The following is a 23511-nucleotide window of genomic DNA, read 5'->3' on the forward strand; positions in this document are numbered from 1 at the left end:
GAAAACAAAAGCCATTGAGTGTTATGAGAATCATTACTGTAGACAAAATGATTAATGATCACTTACGATGATCAGTCATCTCAGCAGGGTTGTTGTGAGATGCTCTGTCACTGAGTAACAAGACTGCATCAGAGATAAAGTGAAATAACTTTCACTGGCAGTTAAAAAATCAAAGAGGATACGACTAAGATTGCAGAGGCAGCCAGGCTGATGATGGCCAAATGCAACATCCCTCAGTTGTGACCTCTTTAACTATAACTCGCCCGGCCCCTGGAGAGTTGTGTGCCACCCTTACCTGCAACAACCCTGGCATATGCATGGAATGTCAACTGCGAGTGACTTACTGACAGGTCTGTCTCTGTCTGCCAGGCTATGGATGTCCTATGGGCAATCTGGGTTGTGGAAGCAGAAGCATGCTATTGGTCATTTCCTGCTGAGTCAGGATGTTCATTAAAAAGGCATCAAGATGGATGTACGGGTTATAACACATGCTTTGCTGGTGCGAGCTTACCCTTTTTGCCTTCTAATTCAGATCATTAATTGGAGCATGGGTGGTTTCATACATTTTTCCTGACCATGTGACCTGACCAGAAACACTCTGGGCCCTAGGTATAATACAGATTATGGCTTTAAAGTGATTCACTACTGGTCATCTATTCTTCCTGTTAGTCTGGTTTCACTCTGTTTGTTTATGCTCTGGACAAATTCTGTTGTTGTTTGGCATGACGGCCACCACAACAACAACAACAAAGCTGGCTAAAGCAGAAACCGAATGACATCCAGGCTAGCTGACCATACTGCACAGCAGTTACTACGATCACTCTGTGTAAGGTCCCCAAATTATCCCACCAATACCTTTCTCATGCACCCTTGAATACGGGTGACCTACTGTACAGTACACCCCCACCTGAGAAGAGAAGGGTCATACTGGACAATGGTGATCATAGACCTTGGCCCGTATTCATAAAGCATCTCAGACTGAGTAAGCTCTAGGATCAGTTTAGCTTTTTAGAGTACAATGAATAAGAGTAGATGGACATGGGGGACCTGATCCTAGATCAGAACTCACTACTCTGAGGCACTTGTGAATACAAGCCCTGATCCAATCTAGACAATGGTGGTGATGTATGGGGTCTCATGGACTAGAGAGACAGCATCTAGTTGCAATCTCTATCTCACACACTGGAAACCCGATGAGTGTTTCTCCGCAGCGAACAGGGCAAGCTAATACCCAAGTGGTGAAACCCCATCTCTGAAGTTTAATATTTAAAGAGTGTTGAGAGTTTTGTTACCCTGAAAAGCGAGCAGCATTCCAGCTACTCCCTCTCCGTACCTGGACAGCAGCAGGTCTCCGACATCGCTTTGCCACAGCAGGGATCAGATCTGAAATAAGGTGCTCATTTATAATCAATCCAATATTTGATTTGATTGTTCTTTTTTTGGGGGGGGGGCACTTTTTAGCTTCATGTCATTGATAAGCTAAATGTGTGAACTAATCTCATCCTGTAGTTGAGTGACAGTACAGGTTCAGATCAAAACTGTTACTGTGTGTAGGTTATTGATGATGTTTGAAAATGTTCGATTCATAGTGTTACAAAGTGAATCAGTTCAAGGTCTGGACCAACCTCTGTGGAAAGTAGCTTAGGATAGCTGGTGAGATAGACGTGCACCTTCCAGAATGCTCTTTGATAAAGATGAGATGCTATTTTAGTTTTTTTCTGAATAGACAAACAGTTAGTGTGAAATCCTGTTTTGCAAAGCACACACACATGCACACACACACGGACAGCTGCAATGGTTATGAAGGCATGAGTGTCTCATGTGCCATCAAATGAGAAAGTGTTTATTTAAGAGTTTTGTGGTTTTGTCACTACTCTACATGTATCCCTGTTTTGCGCTTTATGACAGGGTCCAAGCAGTCATACATGCACAAACACACACTCATCTCAGACATCATGTACGTGAGTTCCTCGGGAACTGAGAATGTGTCCCTGTCTCTGACGTTTCTGGGGAAGACAGTAGGGAGGCACTGCTCTGTTGCCCCTTCATCAAAACAACGTAAGTATGCCACCAACTCCCAAACACATGTGCACGCATGCACGAACAACGCATGCAAGCACACACATACAACTAGATGCTGTCACCCCAGTATTTCTACTTGCACATCATCATCTGCACATATATCACGCCAGTATTAATGCTAAATTGTAATTATTTCACCTCTATGGCCTATTTATTGCCTACCTCCCTACTCTTCTACATTTGCACACTGTACAGAGACTTTTCTATTTTTCTTTTCCATTGTGTTATTGACTGTACGTTTGTTTATGTGTAACTCTGTGTTGTTGTCGCACTGCTTTGCTTTATCTTGGCCAGGTCGCAGTTGTAAATGAGAACTTTCCTCAACTGGCCTACCTGGTTAAATAAATGTGAAATAAAATACAAATATAGAGGAGGTTCTAACTAGTTATAAGTATAGTGAGGATCCTTCTTGTAATTTCTAGTTATTTGGATCCTTGGTGATGAGTGTCGTGTAAATTCTACACATTAAAGGGAAAGCAAGAGAGACTGCAAGTTTCCTCAAACAACAAAGTTCTTTATTAGTAAGATTTGCAAAAATGGAGCTGGTTAGCAGAGACCCAAAATGGTGCACAGCTAAGAGCCCCCGAACACATTCAGACTTTGTCATTTATAGCCATCCTCAGTGTCCGTCTTTGCCGAGCCATATGTCCTTATATGGTCCCTTATGTTGGAGTTTCGCTAAGCACGTCATAGTCATCTCATACCTTTAGAAAACAAGGACCGTATCCCAGAAAGGTACTCTTGAAGTCAACAGAAACCAGTTGTTTCCTGCTTTCTCAGGGCATAGCACACAGCTAAGATTAACAGAATAAGATGTACGCTTATATAAAGCTTTCAGCATGCGATGTCAAAGTAAGAGTATTCACAACATTTCTCCCATAGGAGTTATGTTAATAACTTAATAGAATAACTATTGTTCCCGCTTCTTTTTGGAGACTGAGGTCATGAGGGAGGATTCTAGGTAGGACCCAGACTGAGGTGCTGGTTCGTGTGTGTCTGGGGAGCTCCTGGGTTCTTCTCAGAGGAATGTGTTAGGTGTAGACATGTGAAGACAGAAGAGGTTTAAATATTTCAGATGCTTGGTTGGGTCCATTTCAGGCAGCAGAGCAATCAAATCGTATTTGTCACATGCTTCGTAGACAACAGGTCTAGATTAACAGTGAAAGAAATTACTTACGGGTCCTTTTCCAACAATGCAGAGTTAAAGCTAAGAGTACATTTTTTGTGTGCATGTTATTTGTATGTGGGCTTATGTAGTGTATGTGTAGGTCTGTGTTGGGTACCTGTGAAATTGTCTAAGTTAACAGCAAATGTTATTTTGCTAGAAAATAATATTCAAGCCCAATGTTTCCCAACAAAACATTGATTTGGAATAAAAGAGTTATTAAAACTTCTTAGGGCTTTTCTCCATTTCCTGCCTGTGTCACACCCTGACCATAGAGATCCTAATTATTCTCTATGTTTGAACACTTACCACGCTACGCCTTGGTCCCCTTCTCACGACGAGCGTTACAGCCTGAATAACGTGCCAAAGGAAACTGCCTGTAGCTCAGGTCCTGAAGCCAGGATATGCAAATAATTGGTACCATAGGAAAGAAAACACTGACGTCTGTAGAAATGTAGGAGAATATAACAATAGATATGGGTGTAACGGTTGTCGAAAGGAGCGTACCAAAGTGCAGCTTGGTTGTAGTTCCACATTTGATTAAATCTGTGAAACTTTGCAAATACATAAATAACTGAGACAAAACAAACAGTGACAGAGAGAAACAAACACTACTCAAAATATAATAACCCACAAAACCCAGGAAGAAAAACCCCTACTTAAATACGATCTCCAATTAGAGACAACGAGGACCAGCTGCCTCCAATTGGAGATCAACCCAAAAAACACAGAAAAACTCAAACATAGAAATACAAAACACAAAACACCCCTTGTCACACCCTGACCTACTCTACCACAGAAAATAACATCTTACTATGGTCAGGACATGACAATGGGAGGAGAAAATCCAAAGATAAACCAACCGGAAAATTTCTTTGAGACACCATCCTCTTAGAAATGCAAGAGAAAGGTCATATTGAAAATTACCTCCCTGGATGCAATTCCTATGGCTTCCACAGGGTGTCAGAAGTCTATGTTCAAGGTTTCAGGCTTGTAACTTCAAAAACGTATAAGAAATAACAGTTTTAGTAGAAGGACAGTCATGTAAATTTGTGTTTGACTGCACCATGAAGACATTACGCACCTGCTAAAAATCGGTTTCCTATTGAACATATTTCTTTGATTACATTTTAGGGTATCTGAGGAGTAAATAGAAACGTATTTTGACTTGTTGAATCAAAGTTTAGGGGTAGATTTTCGGATTCCTTTCTCTGCAAGTTTAACGAGTGGTTTACTCAAAATCGATGGCGCCAACTTAAGACTTTTTGGGATATAAAGGATTTTCTTACAAAACGACACTACATGTTATAGCTGGGACCCTTTGGATGACAAATCAGAGGAAGATTTTCAAAAAGTGAATATTTAATCTTTATATGTGAATGTATGAAACCTGTGCTGGTGGAAAACTATTTTGATGTGGGGCGCCGTCCTCAAACAATCACAGGACATGTTTTTGCTGTAATAGCTACTGTAAATCAGATAGTGCAGTTAGATTAACAAGAATTTAAGCCTTCAGCTGATATAAGACCCTTATGTACCTACGTGTTTAAAATCTGTAATATTTATGATTATTTATTTGAATTGCGCGCCCTCCAGTTTCACCGGAAGTTGTCCCGCTAGCGGGACACCGATCCTTAATGAATAGGAAATCCCTTTTCAAAGGCCTTTGGTTTGACATTTTGTATGTGATTTGATAGATAACACTAGGGAGTTTTGCTGTTAGATGAGTTCAATTTCAGGTTAATATTACTCAGAGAATATATGAAGGTTTGCAAAGCAATTCCACTTTCTTTACTTGGACTTATTAAGAACACTTTGTTATATTATGAGGTTGTTCTCTTTTCCAAGTTTACAAATTAATGACTTGAGTCTTTGGATAAAAAAAATGCAACAATAAGTGGTTACTATTGGCAGTTAATGAAGTAATTTTTTGGTGATTATAATTCAATATATTGCTATGGAATTGACCAACCCATGCTATGGTCAAAAGTGACTACCTTTTACCTTACTTGTCCAGCTATCCCAAAAGTTAAAGAAACTAATTTAAAAATATTTTATTTTATTTTATCTACCCTGCTAATGATTTCTTGCACAAAAGATTCAATTTTGACAAAATGCCTTGTGTTTTTAATCCTCTGATTCAGAATCCTTAGAGCATTTATTTTTTCCATGCCGCCATTCTAGTAAACTATGGATTGAAATTCATGGATGGCTGTGTATAAAGTCTCCAGACTTGACTTCTAATAATTTTTCCAACTTTTTAAAGTTTCACAAGTTTGAGGGATTTATAAAATTGTAACAGTTCAATGAAAAACTACAAAATAATTTTTCCACCCCATTTACATTTGTGAATATAATATTTGGCCAAGAGAATAATAATGTTAATGAAATAGTTATGATCAGAATTACAAGGATAAGCATAATGCCATTTAACATCAAAGGTAAACATATGTTTATCTTTGATGTTAAATGGTGTTACGAATCCCTTTGGCCCTGCAGTCTAGGGGGGGATGGAAACGAGACCCGTAACATAACTCATGCAAATTATAACAGTGATAAAGGAACAGTGAACAAAAACTTAAAATCTACCGTCAAACACTATAGGTTTGTTTAAACACACGGTAAAGGTGTGAGAAAAGGGGCTGAGCTGGACCCAAGGAAAGAAACAATAATCCAAAAACACCCCTAAACTAGACTAGCCTACTTCAATAACAGCTAGCTAACTAACCAAAAATACAGTGGGTGGTCCGCCCAGTTCTAACTAGTGTATTTAGACAAGGTTTACCTACGGGTAATGTATGCCCATGGGCGACTTGTCTCGGTGCCCCCTTTTCCCACCAAACAAACAGTCAAACAAAACAATACTCACAGGATAACCGGACAAAGGTAACGTAGTTGCAAAACAAAAGCGAGATCAATACAGAAAGCGAGCGCTGGGGACACAACGAGAGAGAGAGAGAGAGAGAGAGAGAGATTGAGAGAGAGATTGAGAGAGAGATTGAGAGAGAGATTGAGAGAGAGATTGAGAGAGAGATTGAGAGAGAGATTGAGAGAGAGATTGAGATTGAGAGAGATTGAGAGAGATTGAGAGCGAAAGATTGAACACAGAGAGATTGATCTGGGGAGAAAACAACTGACTGGGTTTTTAAACCAAGGGAAAGGGGCTGTGATTGGGTAAATGAAAAGGTGCAGGTGTCTTCTGATTAGCGACTGATTGGGGAATGATGATTGTCACCTGTGAGGAGAAAAGGAGAGAAAAGAAATACACATACAGGATACACACACAGGATACCTGTATCCGTAACAAATGGCATTATGCTTATGTGTGCGTAGAGTCCAGTGTGTGTGAAAAGAGTCCGTGCAAGAGAGTTAGTGCAAAAAAGTGTCACTGCCGGTAGTCCATTTAGCCATTTGATTAGCGACTGCAGTCTTGCAGGGAGCTCGGCCCCAGTGATGTATTGGGCCGTAGGCACTACCCTCTCTAGTGCCTTGCGGTCGGATGCCAAGCAGTTGCCATACCAAGCAGTGATGCAGCCATTCAAGATGCTCTCGATGGTGCAGCTGTAGAACTTTTTGAGGATCTGAGAGCCAATGCAAAATCTTTTCAGCCTCCTGAGGGGAAAGAGGCATTGTCGTGCCCTCTTCATGACTGTGTTGGTGTGTTTGGACCATGATCCTTTGTGATATGGAGACCAAGGAACTTGAAGCTCTCGACCCGCTTCACTACAGCCCCATCCATTTCTTGTAGTCCACAATCAATTCCTTTGTCTTACTGACGTTGAATCTGTCTGTCAGTGGCATTCCTCTGTTTGGACCAGAGCCCTTGAGAGCCTGTGTGTGTAGTGTGTGTGCGTGCATGTGTGTGTGCTTGCAAGCGTGTGTTAGCCCGTGTGCATCTATTTCTATTCTCTTGTTTAGCAAACCTGTAGGCTGTCCTCACTGCCAGACAGGCTGATGTGCTCTAGCTGCCAGCTCCACCGTCTTCTGTCCAGATGTCCTGTTTAAATCAATTACCCTCTCTGTCTGCTTTATCCCAGTCATTAGGCATCTCTCTGTCCTCACATATCTTCTTCTTCCAGTCTCTAATCTCATAGTGACGTATATCCTGTGTTGTATTTTGCTCAGGGGCTTGGGAGACGACCACCCGGTCGCCATATCCTGAGGTGACAGTGAGGTCCTCGCGGGTGGACAACACCCCCTTGGCAGTGTCAGTTCTGGAGGAGTTACCTGGGAGTGTCCCTGACCTGAGGGAGGAGGCCAAGCACCACCAGCCGTGCCCGGTAGTACACAGCACACACCTGGACCAGGAGCTGGACACAGGTCGGCACAAGCAGAAACCCTGTCATGACACCATAAACCGTAAAACTTTAGGCATAACTGTGTCAGGAGAGTAAAAATTGTTCCAAATCCATGATAACGCTAAAGGCTAAATAACTTTAAACTTGAACAACAGTCTCCAACAATAACCATGAATCCTACCAAAACACAGGCCCTAAGACATGTAGGCTAAATGGACTATGTTTAATCATAGAATGCAGCAAGCTTGTATACTGACTCCTAACCTTTCAGATAACTAATTATTTACCCTGATTCATAACATAATTTCTGTTTCTCCACAAAAAGGTGTTTCTGGGAAGAGAGTTACAACATGAGGTCATAACCACTCTTCTTCGGAGTAAAAGAGGCAGGAAGAGAGAAGGGGCGGGCGGGAATGAAAGACAGAATGAAGAAAGTATTCAAAGGCGACCATCTCAAGCAATGAACTGTGTTGCTGGTCTTTAGCCATGTTGCTGATATCATTTCCTAAATCGTGATAATAACGGATTAACCTTTACATAAATACTGCATGGAAATAGAAAATATATTGTGGAAAACATACACCTTTAAACATATATGTTCTGTAGATGTGCATCATAATAACAAAACATAAGTGCATCTGTGTAACTATACAAAGTGTTAAACTATTATTATGAGAGCAACGTGGTCTCAGAGCATTTCATATTATTCTGTACGTAAATCCGAGACACTTCATTTAGTATGATATTTAAAGTTTCGTATGGTATGTGTTAATTTGTGGATGTCCATAATCCATTTCGTATGATATGTTGCAAATTACAATTCGTACAATATGTTACAAATTGCAATTTGTACAATATGTTACGAATTTGCAATTGATTGACTTGTTACAAATTCCAATTTGTTGTGGCTAATGTTAGCTGGGTGGCTAGGTTGTTAACGCTAACTTTAAGGTTAGGCTTAAGGTTAGGAGTTAGGTTAAAGGGTTAAGGCTTGGGTTAGGGTTAGGAGAAGGGTTAAGGTTAGTATTTGGGGAAGGGTTAGCCAACATGTTAAGTAGTTGCATAGTAGCTAAAAAGAAGTAAGTAGGTGCAAAGTTGCTAATTAGCTAAAATGTTAAAGTTGTTTGTGATGACATTCGAACATACAACCTTTGGGCTGCTAGATGTTTGCATTATCTGCCCACCCATTCACCCCGTGTTATACGCCCACACATCCACCCCGACCAACCACCCTTCTTTAGTTTATGCCCTAAGTAACCTTCTATCTTATGTAACCAAACCAAACGTTACATAACATAGTCATTTGAGTGTCTCTGATTTACATTTAATATGTTACACCTAGTCTATGAGACCAGTCTGATCAGAGCCATGTAAACCGTGTTTTAAACTAAATTAATAAAAGATAAACTTGACTTAAAACAATGCTGTAGTGTGTGCCTGTGTGTGTGTGTGCGTGCGTAAAAATATCCAGGCCAGCACAGTACAAATCAGTTCGGCCCTATGTTTGTTCGACCATGATAAAATTGCAGTTCTCAACAGATAAATATTGGCCATATATCTCTAACCTTCAGCCATGACCTCAATCTGATCCGCAACCATTTTCTACTTTTTAAGTGGTGGTTGAACACAAAGCATTGTGGTTGAAGAGGTGGGCTGCATTTCGACGCTGGATTGGAGCAGACCACAGAAAAGAGCCTGGAGGCGGGTCCGTGGAGCAAGGTGCTGTATACAGACAGGGGAGAAGGATGGGAGATTCAGATTTTTGTCTGGATGGCAGAGAGTTCAAGCAGGGTGGTTGGTAAATAAATCAGGTTGCCGAAAAACATCGGACGCCGATTCGGTCACGAAGCCTCAGCCTAAATAAAATGACTGAAACAGAAATTGTTTAATTGTTAAGCACAATATTTGCTGCTGAACTTCCTGCTTTTCCTTCCTTGCATGGGTACACTCAATATGGCAGCAGGTTCGCCCATCACAGAATATGACTTGAATGGAAATGTCCATTCGAGTCACTCTATATGGGAGTGGCAAAGGGAGTGTGTTAGTATTGGACAGAAGAAGATTGGTATGTTTGGGCGATTCAGTGCAAAGATAATTAGGGAGCGTGTGGGTGGAAATTAAACTATGACATTATCTAGAATTCTTAGGAAAGACTTAGGGTCAGGAAGTGGAAGAGAATGGGTACCCACTGGGCACAAACTGGTTAAATCAACGTTGTTTCCACATCATTTCAACAAAAAAATCAATGTGATGATGTTGAATCAATTTGGGAAACTGATTGGATTTGCAAAAAGTCATCAACGTAAAGGAATTGCGGGAATGTTTGACTTTTTTTCCACCCAGCTTTTAAACTAAAGCTAATTAAATGGTTCATGTAAAAAATTCAGTGAGCTCCAAAAGTATTGGAACAGTGACAAACTTTGGGTTTGAAATGATACAATGACTATATGGTTAAAGTGCAGGCTGTGAGCTTAAATTTGAGGGTATTTTCATCCATATCAGGGGAACAGTTTAAAATGTCAGGACTTTTTGTACATAGTCCCTCCATTTTAAGGGACCAAAAGTATTGGGACAAATTCACTTGAATGTTTATTAAAGTAGTAAAAAGTTAAGTATTTGGTCCCATATTCATAGTACGCAATGACTACATTAAGCTTCTGACACAACGAATTTGTTGGATGTATTTTCTGTTTGTTTTTGTTGTTTTTCAAATTATTTTGTGCCCAATAGAAATGAATGGTAAATAATGTATTGTGTAATTTTGGAGTCACCTTTGTTGTAAACAAGAATAGAATATGTTTCTAAACACTTCTAAATAAATGTAGATGCTACCACGATTACGGATAATCCTGAATGAATCGTGAATAATAATGAGTGAGAAAAAATATATATTGTTATTGTAATAACAATGTAATGGTGAGAGGTTAGCATGTCTTGGGGGTATGATATTTGTGCGTCTGTAGCTTTTTCAGGATTCATTATTCACGATTCATTCAGGTTCATCCGTAATCATGGTAGCATCTACATTCATGTGGAAATGTTTAGAAACGTCTTCTATTCTTAGTTACAATAAAAGTGACTCCAAAATTACACAATACATTATTTACCAATAATTTAAATGTACATTTTTTGTTAGATTGTGTGTGTTATCCTTACCTCCCATAGGCATCTCTGAATCTCTGTCCTCCAATGAGAGAGGGAAGCACCAGGAGTTGAAAGTAGAGGGGGCCAAGCTCTACATCCCATACGAGTCAGCTGAACTCTACATTACGCAGGTACACATCCATAGGTCATACAAGATCTGGGAAAAATGCAAATTTCAAAGAGTATTTTAGCATAGTATATACCGTGCCTTTAGAAAGTATTTTACACATTTTGTTGTGTTACAGCCTGAATTTAAAATGATTAAATTAAGAATTTGGGTCACTGGCCTACACACAATACCCCATAATGTCAAAGGGGAATTATGTTATTATATTATTTTTACAAATGAATGAAAACTTAAAAGATTACATTTCTTGAGTCAATAAGAATTCAACCCCTGCCTGTAGTTATGGCAAGCCTAAATAAGTTCAGGAGTAAAAATGTGCAATAATAGTGTTTAACATGATTTTTGAATGACTACTTCATCTCTGTACCTCACACATACAATCAATAATCTGCAAGATCCCTCAGTCGAGCAGTGAATTTCAAACACAGATTCAACCACAAAGACCAGGGAGGTTTTCCAATGACTCGCAAAGAAGGGCACCTACTGGTAGATGGGTAAAAAAAAAGAAGCAAACATTGAATATCCCGTTGAGCACGGTGAAGTTATTAATTACATTTTGGATGGTGTAACAATACACCCAGTCACTACAAACTCAGGTGCCGGAGAGGAAGGAAACTGCTCAGGGATTTCACCATGAGGCCAATGGGGACTTTAAAACAGTTACATAGTTTAATGGCTGTGATAAGAGAAAACTGAAGATTGTAGTTACTCCACAATACTAACCTAAATGACAGAGTGAAAAGCTGGAAGCCTGCACAGAAAAAATAAATATGGAAAATATATATATATATTTGCAACAAGGCACTACAGTTAAACTACAAAGAATGTGGCAAAGAAATTAGCATTATGTCCTGAATACAAAGCGTTAAGCTTGCCTCAAATCCAACACAACACATCACTGAGTACCATCCTTCATATTTTCAAATATGGAAGTGGCTGCATCATGTTATGGGTATGCTTGGTAAGGACTAAAGAGGTTTTTTATAAAAAGAAAGGAAAATTCCTGGAGGAAAACCTGGTTCAGTCTTCTTTCCAACAGACACTCAGCAGGACAATAACCTAAAACATAAGGCCAAATATACACTGGATGTGCTTACCAAGACAACATTGAATGTTCCTGAGTGGCCTAGTTACAGTTTTTACATAAATCTACGTGAAAATCTATGGCAAGACTTGAAAATGGCTGGCTAGCAATGATCAACAACCAAGCTGACATAGCTTGAATATTTTTTTAAAGAATAATGTGCAAATATTCTACAATCGATGTGAGCAAAATTCTTAGAGACTTACCCAGAAAGACTCACCGCTGTAATCGCTGCCAAAGGTGATTCTAACATGTATTGGCTCAGGAGTGTGAATACTTATGTAAAGTAGATATTTCTGTATTTCATTTTCAATACATTTGCAAAAATGTATAAACATGTTTTTCATTATGGGGTATTGTGTGCAGATGGGTGAGAAAAAAACAATAATTAATCCATTTTGAATTCAATCTGTAAGACAGCAAAACGTGGAATAAGTCAAGGGGTATGAATACTTTCTGAAGTGACTGTAAGTTTATCATTTCTGGGAAGTCACATAGTATAGTATGAAGAGCACTACTCATTATGAAATGTACAGTGAAGGAATGGGATATGATAGTCAGACGTGTGACTAAGGGACAAACCCGATGTTGATCGTTGTGAAAAGAAGCACACAGTGAGCTCATTGTTAGAGATAATGTTGTGTTTTCCTATTTACTCACATGTCTGCCGCTCCTTCTGCCTGGAATAGGCTTTATTGTGTGTGTGTGTGTGCGTGTGCGTGCGTGTGCGTGTGCACATGCCTGTGCGTGTGTGTTTATGCAGGATCAGATGACCAGACGCCTTTGATTTTTCAGTCTTTATCTCTATTTAATTGTTAGGCTATCACGCTGCTGTGCATTCTGTGTGTGTATAGTATATGAGTCATTAACCTCTGTCATGGCATGTTATCAGCTGACTGACTGATGATCTTAAGTAGTCACTGTGAATTTATTGTGTCAATATTAAGACGCCAAGTGCATCATTTCTTGTGGCAACAGATAGCTGAGGACATGCAGACTATGAAAAGTAGACATCTGGAGATGGTGCAAGAGCTAGAGGAAAACTTTCAGATCGCATCACGAGAGAACCAGGTGATCTGTGTGTGTGTGCGCGTGTGTGTATTGATCAGGTGTCACTACAAGTTGATATCAACACTTATCTGTGCTAGTAGGAGAGGACAATACAGAAGATCCGATCTCACTACCAGAACAAGCTGAATGCACTGAAGAGAATCTTAGACCTTTACCAAGACAAGATAGAAAAGAAGAACACACACTGGGAGGAGAGAATCACAGTGAGTTCCCTCTTACCGACCAACCATCACCACCCCTCATCGGGGAACAACTTTGTCACTATAGTATATTCTATTAAGTTCAGTAGATCTTATTTTCCCCAGAGGGCTTTTTGAGTGTAACATAACAATAAAAAAAACATACAAAACAACATACAAAACAGGAAACCATACAGTACGATACATTAAGATCGAAATCGGGTTTGCCTCTTCATCAACAAGAAATGGTTGACTCTAGCGTAGTGGATGTCTCGCCCTTCTTGGAATACCTAATGGTCAAATGCCGACCCTTCTACCTCCCGAGAAATACATTCCAACTCAGGACAAGGAAAATAAGAAGCTGGCACTTAACGAACTGTACGAGGTTATAAACAAACACAAAAAACTTGCACCCAGAGGCTGCTTTCCTTGTTGCCTTGCTAGCGATGATTGTAATATGTTTCGACACTCCGCCGATAACATCAACGAGCTAACCACCTCCGTCACCGGCTTCCTTATGAAATGCATCGGCGACGTTTTCCCCATGGTGAAGGTTCACTTCTTCTCCAATCAAAAGCCCTGGATTAACACCGAAGTTGGCGCTGAGCTAAAGGACAGGGCGACCACAGGTAACCCTTAGGCTGCGGCCGAGGACAGGAACAAGTACAAGAAGTCCCGCAAAAAGACAATATAGGAATAAGGTGGAATCATATTACACGGGCTCTGATGCCTGCCACATGTGGCAGGGGCTATTGTCCATTAAGCGTTACAAAGAAAGACCCGGCCGTGATCTGCCCAACGATGCCTCTCTACCAGACCAACTCAATGCATTATATGCAAACTTCGAACACCGCGAGGGCCCCCACTGACCCAGAGGACTGGGTGATCTCGTGCCGACGCGACTAAGGCCTTTAATCAGATCAACACTCTCAAGGCCGCGGGGCCGGACGTTATTCCAGTGCTCGTTCTCAGACCATGCGCAGAACAGCTGGCAGGCAAATTCATGGTCATTTTAAACCTCTCCTTGTCCCAGTCTGTAATCCCCACGTCTTAAGCTGACCACCATCATTCCTGTTCCAAAGAACTGTAAGGCTTCATGCCACAATGACTACCACCCTGGAGCACTCACTTCTGTAATCAGGAAGTGCTTTGAAAGGCTGGTTATGGCACATTTTAACTCCATCTTCTCAGACACCCTACACCAGACCCACTCCAATTTCCATACTTCCCCAACAGATCCATAGACGACGTAATCTCAATTGCACTCCACTCTGGCCTCACCCACCTAGATAAGAATAATATCTATGTGAGAATGCTGTTCATTGACTACTGCTTAGCGTTCAACACCATTGTTCCCTCCAAGGTTTTCACCAAGCTTTGGACCCTGGGACTGAACACTTCCCTCTGCAACTCGATCCTGGACTTCCTGATGGGCCGACCCCTGGTGGTGAGGGTAGGCAACATCACCTCTGCCACTCTGCCACTCAACACGGGGGCCTCATAGGGGTGTGTTCTTAGTCCCTTCCTGTACTCCCTGTTCACCCACGACTTCGTGGCCCCGCACAACTCCAACACCATCATCACGTTTGCTGACGACATGACTGTGGTAGGCCTGATCACCAGTGACGATAAGACAGTCTACAGGGAGGAGGTCAGTGACCTGGCAGTGTGGTGCCAGGACAACAACCTCTCCCTCAACGTCAGTAAGACCAACGAGAGCTTCAAATTGCTGGGTGTCCATATCACTAAGGACTTAAAATGGTCCACACATACACGCACAGTTGTGAAGAAGGCGCGACAGCCCAGTACATCACTGGGGCCGAACTCCCTGCCATCCAGGACCTCTATATCAGGTGGTGTGAAAGGAAGGCCCAGAAAATCATTAAAGACTGCAGTCACCCAAGCCAAAGAATTTTCTCTCTGCTTCCGCATGGCAAGCGGTATCGGTGTATCAAGTCTGACACCAACAGGCTCCTGAACAGATTCTATTCCCAAGTCATAAGACCGCTAAACAGCTAACAAAATGGCTACACGGTCTATCTGCGTTGACCCTTTATTACATTTTTTATTTGTAGTCTCTATGCACACTCACGGGACTCTACACACTCACACCGACATTCCAACACACACACACACACACACACACACACATTCACTTAATTTGCTCACACACATAATGTGCACACATTTACACTGACTCTACATACATGCACACAAACTCACACAATCATCATATACGCTGCTGCTACTGTTTATCATATTTCCTGAAGCCCCTATACATACAGTATCTACCTCAATCACAGTATCCCTGCACATTGTTAACATGGTATTGGAACTGACCCTGTATATAGCTTACCCTCTCTTGTTCTTCTTGTTTCTTATTTTTATTTCTCTTCTGTTTTTGTTCTACATTATGATATTTTTAGTACTACATTGATATTGATTGCTGCATTGTTGGGTTTAGAGCTTGCACGAAAGGCATTTCACCGTACTTGTGAATGTGATATTACCACTTGGGTAACACTAAGTGGCGGTCAGTGAGGGAGAAATATATATATTTTTTCATGAGCATGGCCTTATTTCTATCACAGCATATTGGATGACTGTCATTCACATTCCATTCACCCAGTTCAATGTAACAGCGATAGGTTTAGGCTACTACGCTACTGGTCAAAAGTTTTAGAATGCCTACTCATTCAAGGGTTTTTCTTTATTTTTACTATTTTCTACATTGTAGAATAATAGCGAAGACAACAAAACTATGAAATAACACACATGGAATCATGTCGTAACCAAAAAAGTGTTAGACAAATCAAAATATATTTTATATTTGAGATTCTTCAAATAGCCACCCTTTGCCTTGATGACAGCTTTGCACTCTCTTGGCATTCTCTCAACCAGCTTCATGAGGTAGTCACCTGGAATGCATTTCAATTAACAGGTGTGCCTTCTTAAAAGTTAATTTGTGGAATTTATTTTCTTCTTAATGTGTTTGAGCCAATCAGTTATGTTGTGACAAGGAAGGGAGGTATACAGAGGATAGCCTTAATTGGTAAAGACAAAGTCCATATTATGGCAAGAACAGCTCAAATAAGCAAAGAGAAACGACAGTCCATCATTACTTTAAGACATGAAGGTCAGTCAATAAGGAAAATGTCAAGAACTTTGAAGGTTTCTTCAAGTACAGTCGCAAAAACCATCAAGTGCTATGATGAAACTGGCTCTCATGAGGACCGCCACAGGAATGGAAGACCCAGAGTTACCTCTGCTGCGGAGGATAAGTTCATTAGGGTTACCAGCATCAGAAATTGCAGCCCAAATAAATGCTTCACAGAGTTCAAGTAACAGACACATCTCAACATCAACTGTTCTTAGGTGACTGTGTGAATCAGGCCTTCATGGTCGATTTTTGCTAAAAAGAAACCACTACTAAAGGACAGGTGCTTTGCTGGTGGCACTGTCTGTGATTTATTTAGAATTCAAGGCACACTTAATCAGCATGGCTACCACAGCGATACGCCCTCCCATCTGGTTTGGGCTTAGTGGGACTATCATTTGTTTTTCAACAGGGTAATGACCCAAAACACCTCCAGGCTGTGTAAGGGTTATTTTACCAAGAAGAAGAGTGATGGAATGCTGCATCAGTTGGCCTGGCCTCCACAATCCCACATCAAATTGAGATGGTTTGGGATGAGTCGGACCACAGAGGGAAGGAAAAGAGGCCAGCAAGTGCTCAGCATATGTGGGAACTCATTCAAGATTGTTGGAAAAGCATTCCAGGTGAAGCTGGTTGAGAGAATGCCAAGCGTGTGCAAAGCTGTCATCAAGACAAAAGGTGGCTATTTGAAGAATCTCAAATATAAAATATATTTCGATTTGTTTAATACTTTTTTGGTTACTACATGATTCCATATGTGTTATTTCATAGTTGTGACGTCTTCACTATCATTCTACAATGTAGAAAAAATCCTTGAATGAGTAGGTGTTCTAAAACCTTTGACCGGTAATGTACATGATACTCAAAATTTCCCTATACCCATCATGAGGTTGCTACAGCGTAGCATATAAATGAAAGTTTACAACGTAGATGCACACAGGTCGAGAAACATTTTAGGTGACAGAAAGTGACACATGGACAGACAGTAACACATTCAATACTGCCTTGCACACTCTTGCCTGAATCTAGCTGATCTAGGGTGTAATCATTAGTCCAACAGTTCCAAACGAGAGTTTCTATTTTGACAAATGCAGGGATGTTTATCCCCGTTTCATTCTGTTTGTTTACGAAACGTTTTTCAACAGAACCGATGGAATTAATACGTCCCAGATCACGCGATAACACTTTCATAGCAGCCACGTTGTATTCTTTCTCGCATCTCCTCTTACCTTTTCCCTTTGCTTGTGGACTTCAATGCACAACATGTCAGCTGTATGTCACCAGGCAACAAAAACTTTCCAAGCCAAACCATATCATAACCGCTACACACGGCCTACATCGTTGTCACCATATTAGCTAAAGTAACATCATAGTCAACATAGCTAATAAAACTAACGCATTAGTAAACCTGCTACAATCATGCAGTAACATTACAATGTACAGTCAGTAAGCAGTTTAGCACTTACATTGGCGGGCCCCGGTGGCAATAAATTAGTAAAACCGAAAGCTTACCTTCACTTGGAAGAGTTCCAGTGTTCTGTTGGATAGTATAGCCAACTAGCTAACAGCAGGGTATTTGAGTAGGCTAAACTAGCTAACTGAATTTGCTTGCTAAGTAAGTGAAACTGAAGTTAAATAAAATTACAATCTCTCTCTCTCTCTCTCTCTCTCTCTCTCTCTCTCGCTGCTCCTTCATTTTGGAAGAAATTAATTTGTTAAAAACTGTTTTCTCTCTCTTTGAGTCAACTACTCACCCCATTGTATGCACTTCGGTGCTAGCTAGCTGTAGCTTATGCTTTCAGTACTAGATGCATTATCTGATCCTTTGATTGGGTGGACAACATGTCAGTTCATGCTGCAAGAGCTCTGATAGGTTGGAGGACGTCCTCCGGACGTTGTCATAATTACTGTGGAAGTCTGTGGAAGGCGGTGTGAACCATGAGCCTCCTAGGTTTTGTAGTGAATTCAATGTACCCAGAGGAGGACGGAAGCTAGCTGTCCTCTGGCTACACCATGGTGTTACCCTACAGAGTGCTGTTGAGGCTACTGTAGACCTTCATTGCAAAACAATGTATTTTAATAAATTTTTTGAACGTGGATATATTTAGTATAGTTTTAGCTAAAAAATGATAACCTTGTCATAATTTGTCATAACAGCTGACATAACTTATCGTAGCCTGACATAATATAGTCATAACAGTGTCATGACACAAATATTTAGACCTGTTATGATATATTGTATTATTTAATAGCTGGTTATGACACCTACATAAGAGTGTCAAAACCTACAAAACCTGCCACGGTAGTTATTTTATGGCTGGTTATGACATAAGTGTCAAAACCCACAAAACAAGGCAAAACATTCCATTACACCATAGCCTACTTGTTAACAGTATCTTTATGTTCTATAACATTTTCTCAAATTGACTATCTTAAATTATCATTGTAATTGTGCACAAACTGATGTCAGTCATGCACATTCACCAATGCTCTGTTGCTAATGACTGGGACGAATGCAGGACAAGGGCAATGACTGACATAAGGGCATGTACGTGATAGACCTATCTGGCTTATATGATTATGATGGTCATAATGCTTCATGACAGTGTCATAAAGTGTATTTTCTGCAAGTTATTTAAAATATGATGAAAAAAACACGACTGTAAACAGAATTCATTACAACAACAACAAAGGACTTAAGAAACAAACTTTAAAAATACCGGAAACTTCTTGGCAGGGAAATATTTGAATAAATGTTTGTTTTGACACTCTTATGTAGGTGTCATAACCAGCCATGAAATAACGCAATATACTGTACGTCACAACAGGTGTAAATATATGGGTCATGACAGTGTAATGACCATATTATGACAGGTTATGACAAGTTATGTCAGCTGTTATGACATATGTATTGCATGGTTATGACTGTGTCATAACGTGTTATGACGCTGGGTGTCAGTTAATGTGTTACCAAAACTTTCAACTTAAACCAACGTACAGTGCCTTCAGAAATTATACATACCCCTTGACTTCTCAGTCTCTCTCTACAAAATACCCCATAATGACAAAGTGTTTTTTTTCACATTTATTGAAAATGAAATACAAAAATATGAAATTTACAAAAGTATTCACACCCCTGAGTCAATAGATGTTAGAATCACCTTTGGCAAGTGATTACAGCTGTGAGTCTTTCTGGGTAAGTCTCTAAGAGCTTTACACACCTAGATTGTACAATATTTGCCCAGTTATTATTTTGAAAATTCTTCAAGCTCTGTTAAATTGGTTCTGGATCATTGCTTGACAACCATTTTCAAGTCTTGGCATAGATTTTCAAGTCGATTTAAGTCAAAACTGTAACTCGGCCACCCAGGAACATTCACTGTCTTCTTGGTAAGCAACTCCAGTGTACTGTAGATTTGGCCTTATGTTTAAGGTTATTGTCCTGTTGTCGCGTTCGTCGTAAAGATGGGACCAAGGCGCAGCGGGAATGTGAATACTCATCTTCTTTATTACGAAGAAAACCAAAACAAACACTTAATCAAAAACAACGACGAAAAAACAGTCCTGTGAGGCACACAGCCACACATGGAACAACTACCCACAAAAACCCATAGAAAAACACCCCTACTAAATAGGACCTTCAATTAGAGGCAACGAGGAACAGCTGCCTCCAATTGAAGGTCAACCCAATAAACTAAACATAGAAATAGAAAGACTAGAACGAACATAGAAATAACTAACATAGAACATTAACCAAAAACCCCGAAACACATAAAACAAACACCCCCTGCCACGTCCTGACCAAACTACAATAACAAATAACCCCTTTACTGGTGACAGTACCCCCCCCCCCCCAAAGGTGCAGACCCCGGATGCACCTCAAACAAAAAAACACAAAAATAAACCCCAAAACAAAATTAATCCCAAACTAAAGGGAGGGAAGTGAGGGTGGCCACCGTCACCGACGATACTTGTGCTACACCCCCCCCCCCTCCCCAATCCTCCTACTATGGAGGTGGCTCAGGCTCCGGCCTTAGTCCCCAACCTAACCTGTCCACCCCCACTGAAGGCTCAGGGCTAAGGCGCGTCGCTGGAGACCTCGGGCTGAGGTGCGTCGCTGGAGACCTCGGGCTGATGCGCGTCGCTGGAGACCTCGGGCTGATGCGCGTCGCTGGAGACCTCGGACTGGAGGGCGACTCTGGCTGCGCCGGTTCCGGACTGGAGGGTGACTCTGGCTCTGCAGGCTCCGGACTGTGGGCCGTCTCTGCAGGCTCCGGACTGTGGGCCATCTTTGCAGACACCGGACTGTAGGACGTCGCCGGAAGCACTGGACGGGCAACTGTTGCCGGAAGCTCTAGACGGGCAACTGTCGCCGGAAGCTCTAGATGGGCAACTGTCGCCGGAAGCTCTAGACGGGCAACTGTCGCCGGAAGCTCTAGACGGGGAACTGTCGCCGGAAGCTCTAGACGGGGAACTGTCGCCGGAAGCTCTAGACGGGGAACTGTCGCCGGAAGCTCTAGACGGGGAACTGTCGCCGGAAGCTCTAGACGGGGAACTGTCGCCGGAAGCTCTGGACGTGGAACTGTCGCCGGAAGCTCTGGACGGGGAACTGTTGCTGGAAGCTCTGGACTGGACAGGCGCACTACAGGCCTAGTGCGTGGGGCTGGCTTTGGAGGCGCCAGACTGGTAACACGCACCTCAAGGTCAGTGCGAGGAGCAGGAGCAGGACGAACTGGACTGGGCTGACGCACTGGAGGCCTGGTGCGTGGTGCTGGCTTTGGAGGCGCCAGACTGGTAACACGCACCTCAAGGCCAGTGCGAGGAGCAGGAGCAGGACGAACTGGACTGGGCTGACGCACTGGAGGCCTGGTGCGTGGTGTTGGCTTTGGAGGCGCCAGACTAGAGACACACACCTCAGAACTAGTGCGAGGAGCAGGAACTGGACACACCGGGCCATGAACAAGCACTGGAGGTCTGGAGCACACAGCCTGCACAACCCGTCCTGGCTGGGTGGTAACAGTAGCCCTGCACGAGCGGAGTGCTGGCACAGTGCGAACTGGGCTGTGCAGAGGCCTGATGGCTGCCGTGCGTAGAGCAGGCGCAGGGTAGCCTGGGCCTAGGAGACGTACTGGTGGCCAGATGTACTGCGCAGGCATACTCCTACCTGGCTGGATGCCCACTCTAGCACGGCACTTGCGAGGGGCTGGAATCGCTCGCACCGGACTGTGCGTGCGTATGGGCGAGATTGTGCGCACTTCCGCATAGACCGGCGCTCTCATGATCCACTGCTCCCCATAATAAGCACGGGGAGTTGGCTTAGGTCTATTGCCTGACCTAGCCGTGTGCCCCCCAAAAAAAAATTATCGGGGGTGCCTCTCGGGTTTCCTTGCCAGCCGTGTCCCAGCATAGCGTTCTCTCCAATCTCCTGCTGCCTCCGCTCTCCTGGCTTCCTCCATCTGTTCCCATGGGAGGCGATCCCTTCCAGCCTTGATCTCCTCCCATGTGTAGGATTCCTTTCCGTCCAATATCTCCTCCCATGTCCATGAATCCAAAGAGCTCCCCTGCTGCTCCTTCCTCCGCTGCTTGGTCCGCTGGTGGTGGGTAGTTCTGTCTCGTTCGTCGTAAAGATGGGACCAAGGCGCAGCGGGAATGTGAATACTCATCTTTTTTATTACGAAGAAAACCAAAACAAACACTTAATCAAAAACAACGACGAAAAAACAGTCCTGTGAGGCACACAGGACTGTTTTTTCGTCGTTGTTTTTGATTAAGTGTTTGTCATAACATGGAACAACTACCCACAAAAACCCATAGAAAAACACCCCTACTAAATAGGACCTTCCGTTAGAGGCAACAAGGAACAGCTGCCTCCAATTGAAGATCAACCCAATAAACTAAACATAGAAATAGAAAGACTAGAACGAACATGGAAATAACTAATATAGAACATTAACCAAAAACCCCGAAACACATAAAACCCCCTGCCACGTCCTGACCAAACTACAATAACAAATAACCCCTTTACTGGTCAGGACGTGACACCTGTGTCTGACAATGGATCAACAACATTGTAGTTACTCCACAATACTAACCTAATTGACAGAGTGAAAAGAAGGAAGCTTGTACAGAATACAAATTGTGGGAAGAGCAGAAATTAAATGCACAGCCTGTTCATGCTGCAAATACGACAAGGTAGTGCAACTAGGCAGAGTTGTTATGCAAAATACAAGTAAAGTAAATATCAAGAGAGCAGCAAAAGGTTAACCCAACGTAGCGTTCACTCCAGTTTTGGCCTTGGGGTTACATGAACCTTGTGCCCAAGAAGTACTCTGTACCGATGCCCCGAAGAGTGCAATAGTTCAAATTCATAAGTACAGTGGGTCAGATACATTTCCTTATCCAATATGGAGGAAATGTAAACGTTATGACATAATTCTCGTACAGTACAGAAAGGTGATCCTAGAGTAGTACCAACTTACACATCATAGTCCACCCTACTTTCAATTCAGAGGTTTCCTCATCTCATTTGTCTCACTATCCATCCCATGTATTCATTTGACATAAGTTCAAATCACAATGTCAATGAGTTCAAATCACAATGTCCATCGGGGTCGCAATTTCTATCTCATATGTTTGTCCTCTTCCATTCAGAGTGTGAGCCGGCAGAATGAGAGGCTGCAGGGAGAGCAGATCGCCGAGAGGAGGAGGAGTAGAGAGGAGGCCCTGCAGTGGCAGAGAGAGAAGGTCTGACCATACAGAGCCTAAAGAGGTTCTGATTCTCTGCTTTGTTTGTGAGTCTCGTAGTGTGCCCTGTCCCAGCTCTCACCACTGAAAGGGACTTGTGAGAGCTTGACCATTTCCAAGCCTCTTATGGCCACAGCGGAAACAGAGGCTCTGCTCCAGCAGCACTGGCTATGCTACTTATTGCACAGTAATACACTGTTTGTGAACTGACATTGAGTTGCATAGCGAAGACACATGACTTTTGTGGCATGGAACAACATGACAGGGCAGGGATTTTTTTCTCTCGAAATGATAGTGAAGCTCAAACTGATCATACTTGTCTCTGCTTAGATAACCTCAACATGGTTCTTCTTCCCAACAGAATAAAATGATGGAGCTTTTCTCCAGCAGACTAGACCTCCTCCACAGCCACCAGGCATCCAGTGAGTCGGTGTGCTTATGTTTGTGTACATGTGTGTGT

At 42.1% G+C, this 23511-nt stretch overlaps 1 protein-coding gene across 1 annotated transcript; it reads left to right on the forward strand.

Moving 5' to 3' along the window:
• The first annotated feature begins 1912 nt into the window (after positions 1-1912).
• On the forward strand, positions 1913-23083 carry LOC115199850 (uncharacterized). Its single transcript, XM_029762343.1, has 7 exons — positions 1913-2058; positions 7373-7567; positions 9160-9264; positions 10711-10820; positions 12879-12971; positions 13052-13174; positions 22959-23083. Exons 1-7 carry the CDS (start codon positions 1926-1928, stop codon positions 23055-23057), a joined length of 858 nt encoding a protein of 285 aa, XP_029618203.1. The 5' UTR covers positions 1913-1925; the 3' UTR covers positions 23058-23083.
• The last annotated feature ends 428 nt before the right edge of the window (positions 23084-23511 follow it).

This window comes from Salmo trutta, chromosome 9, assembly GCF_901001165.1.
Source record: "Salmo trutta chromosome 9, fSalTru1.1, whole genome shotgun sequence".
Lineage (NCBI taxonomy): Eukaryota > Metazoa > Chordata > Actinopteri > Salmoniformes > Salmonidae > Salmo > Salmo trutta.

Bases quoted from the DNA above. Each gene is read 5' to 3' on its own strand.
- LOC115199850 (XM_029762343.1), top strand. From the start codon at position 1,926: ATGCACAAACACACACTCATCTCAGACATCATGTACGTGAGTTCCTCG. The intron at 7,568-9,159 runs GTCGGCACAAGC...CTACTTTTTAAG, and splicing joins GGACCAGGAGCTGGACACAG to TGGTGGTTGAACACAAAGCA. The intron at 13,175-22,958 runs GTGAGTTCCCTC...TCTTCCATTCAG, and splicing joins ACTGGGAGGAGAGAATCACA to AGTGTGAGCCGGCAGAATGA.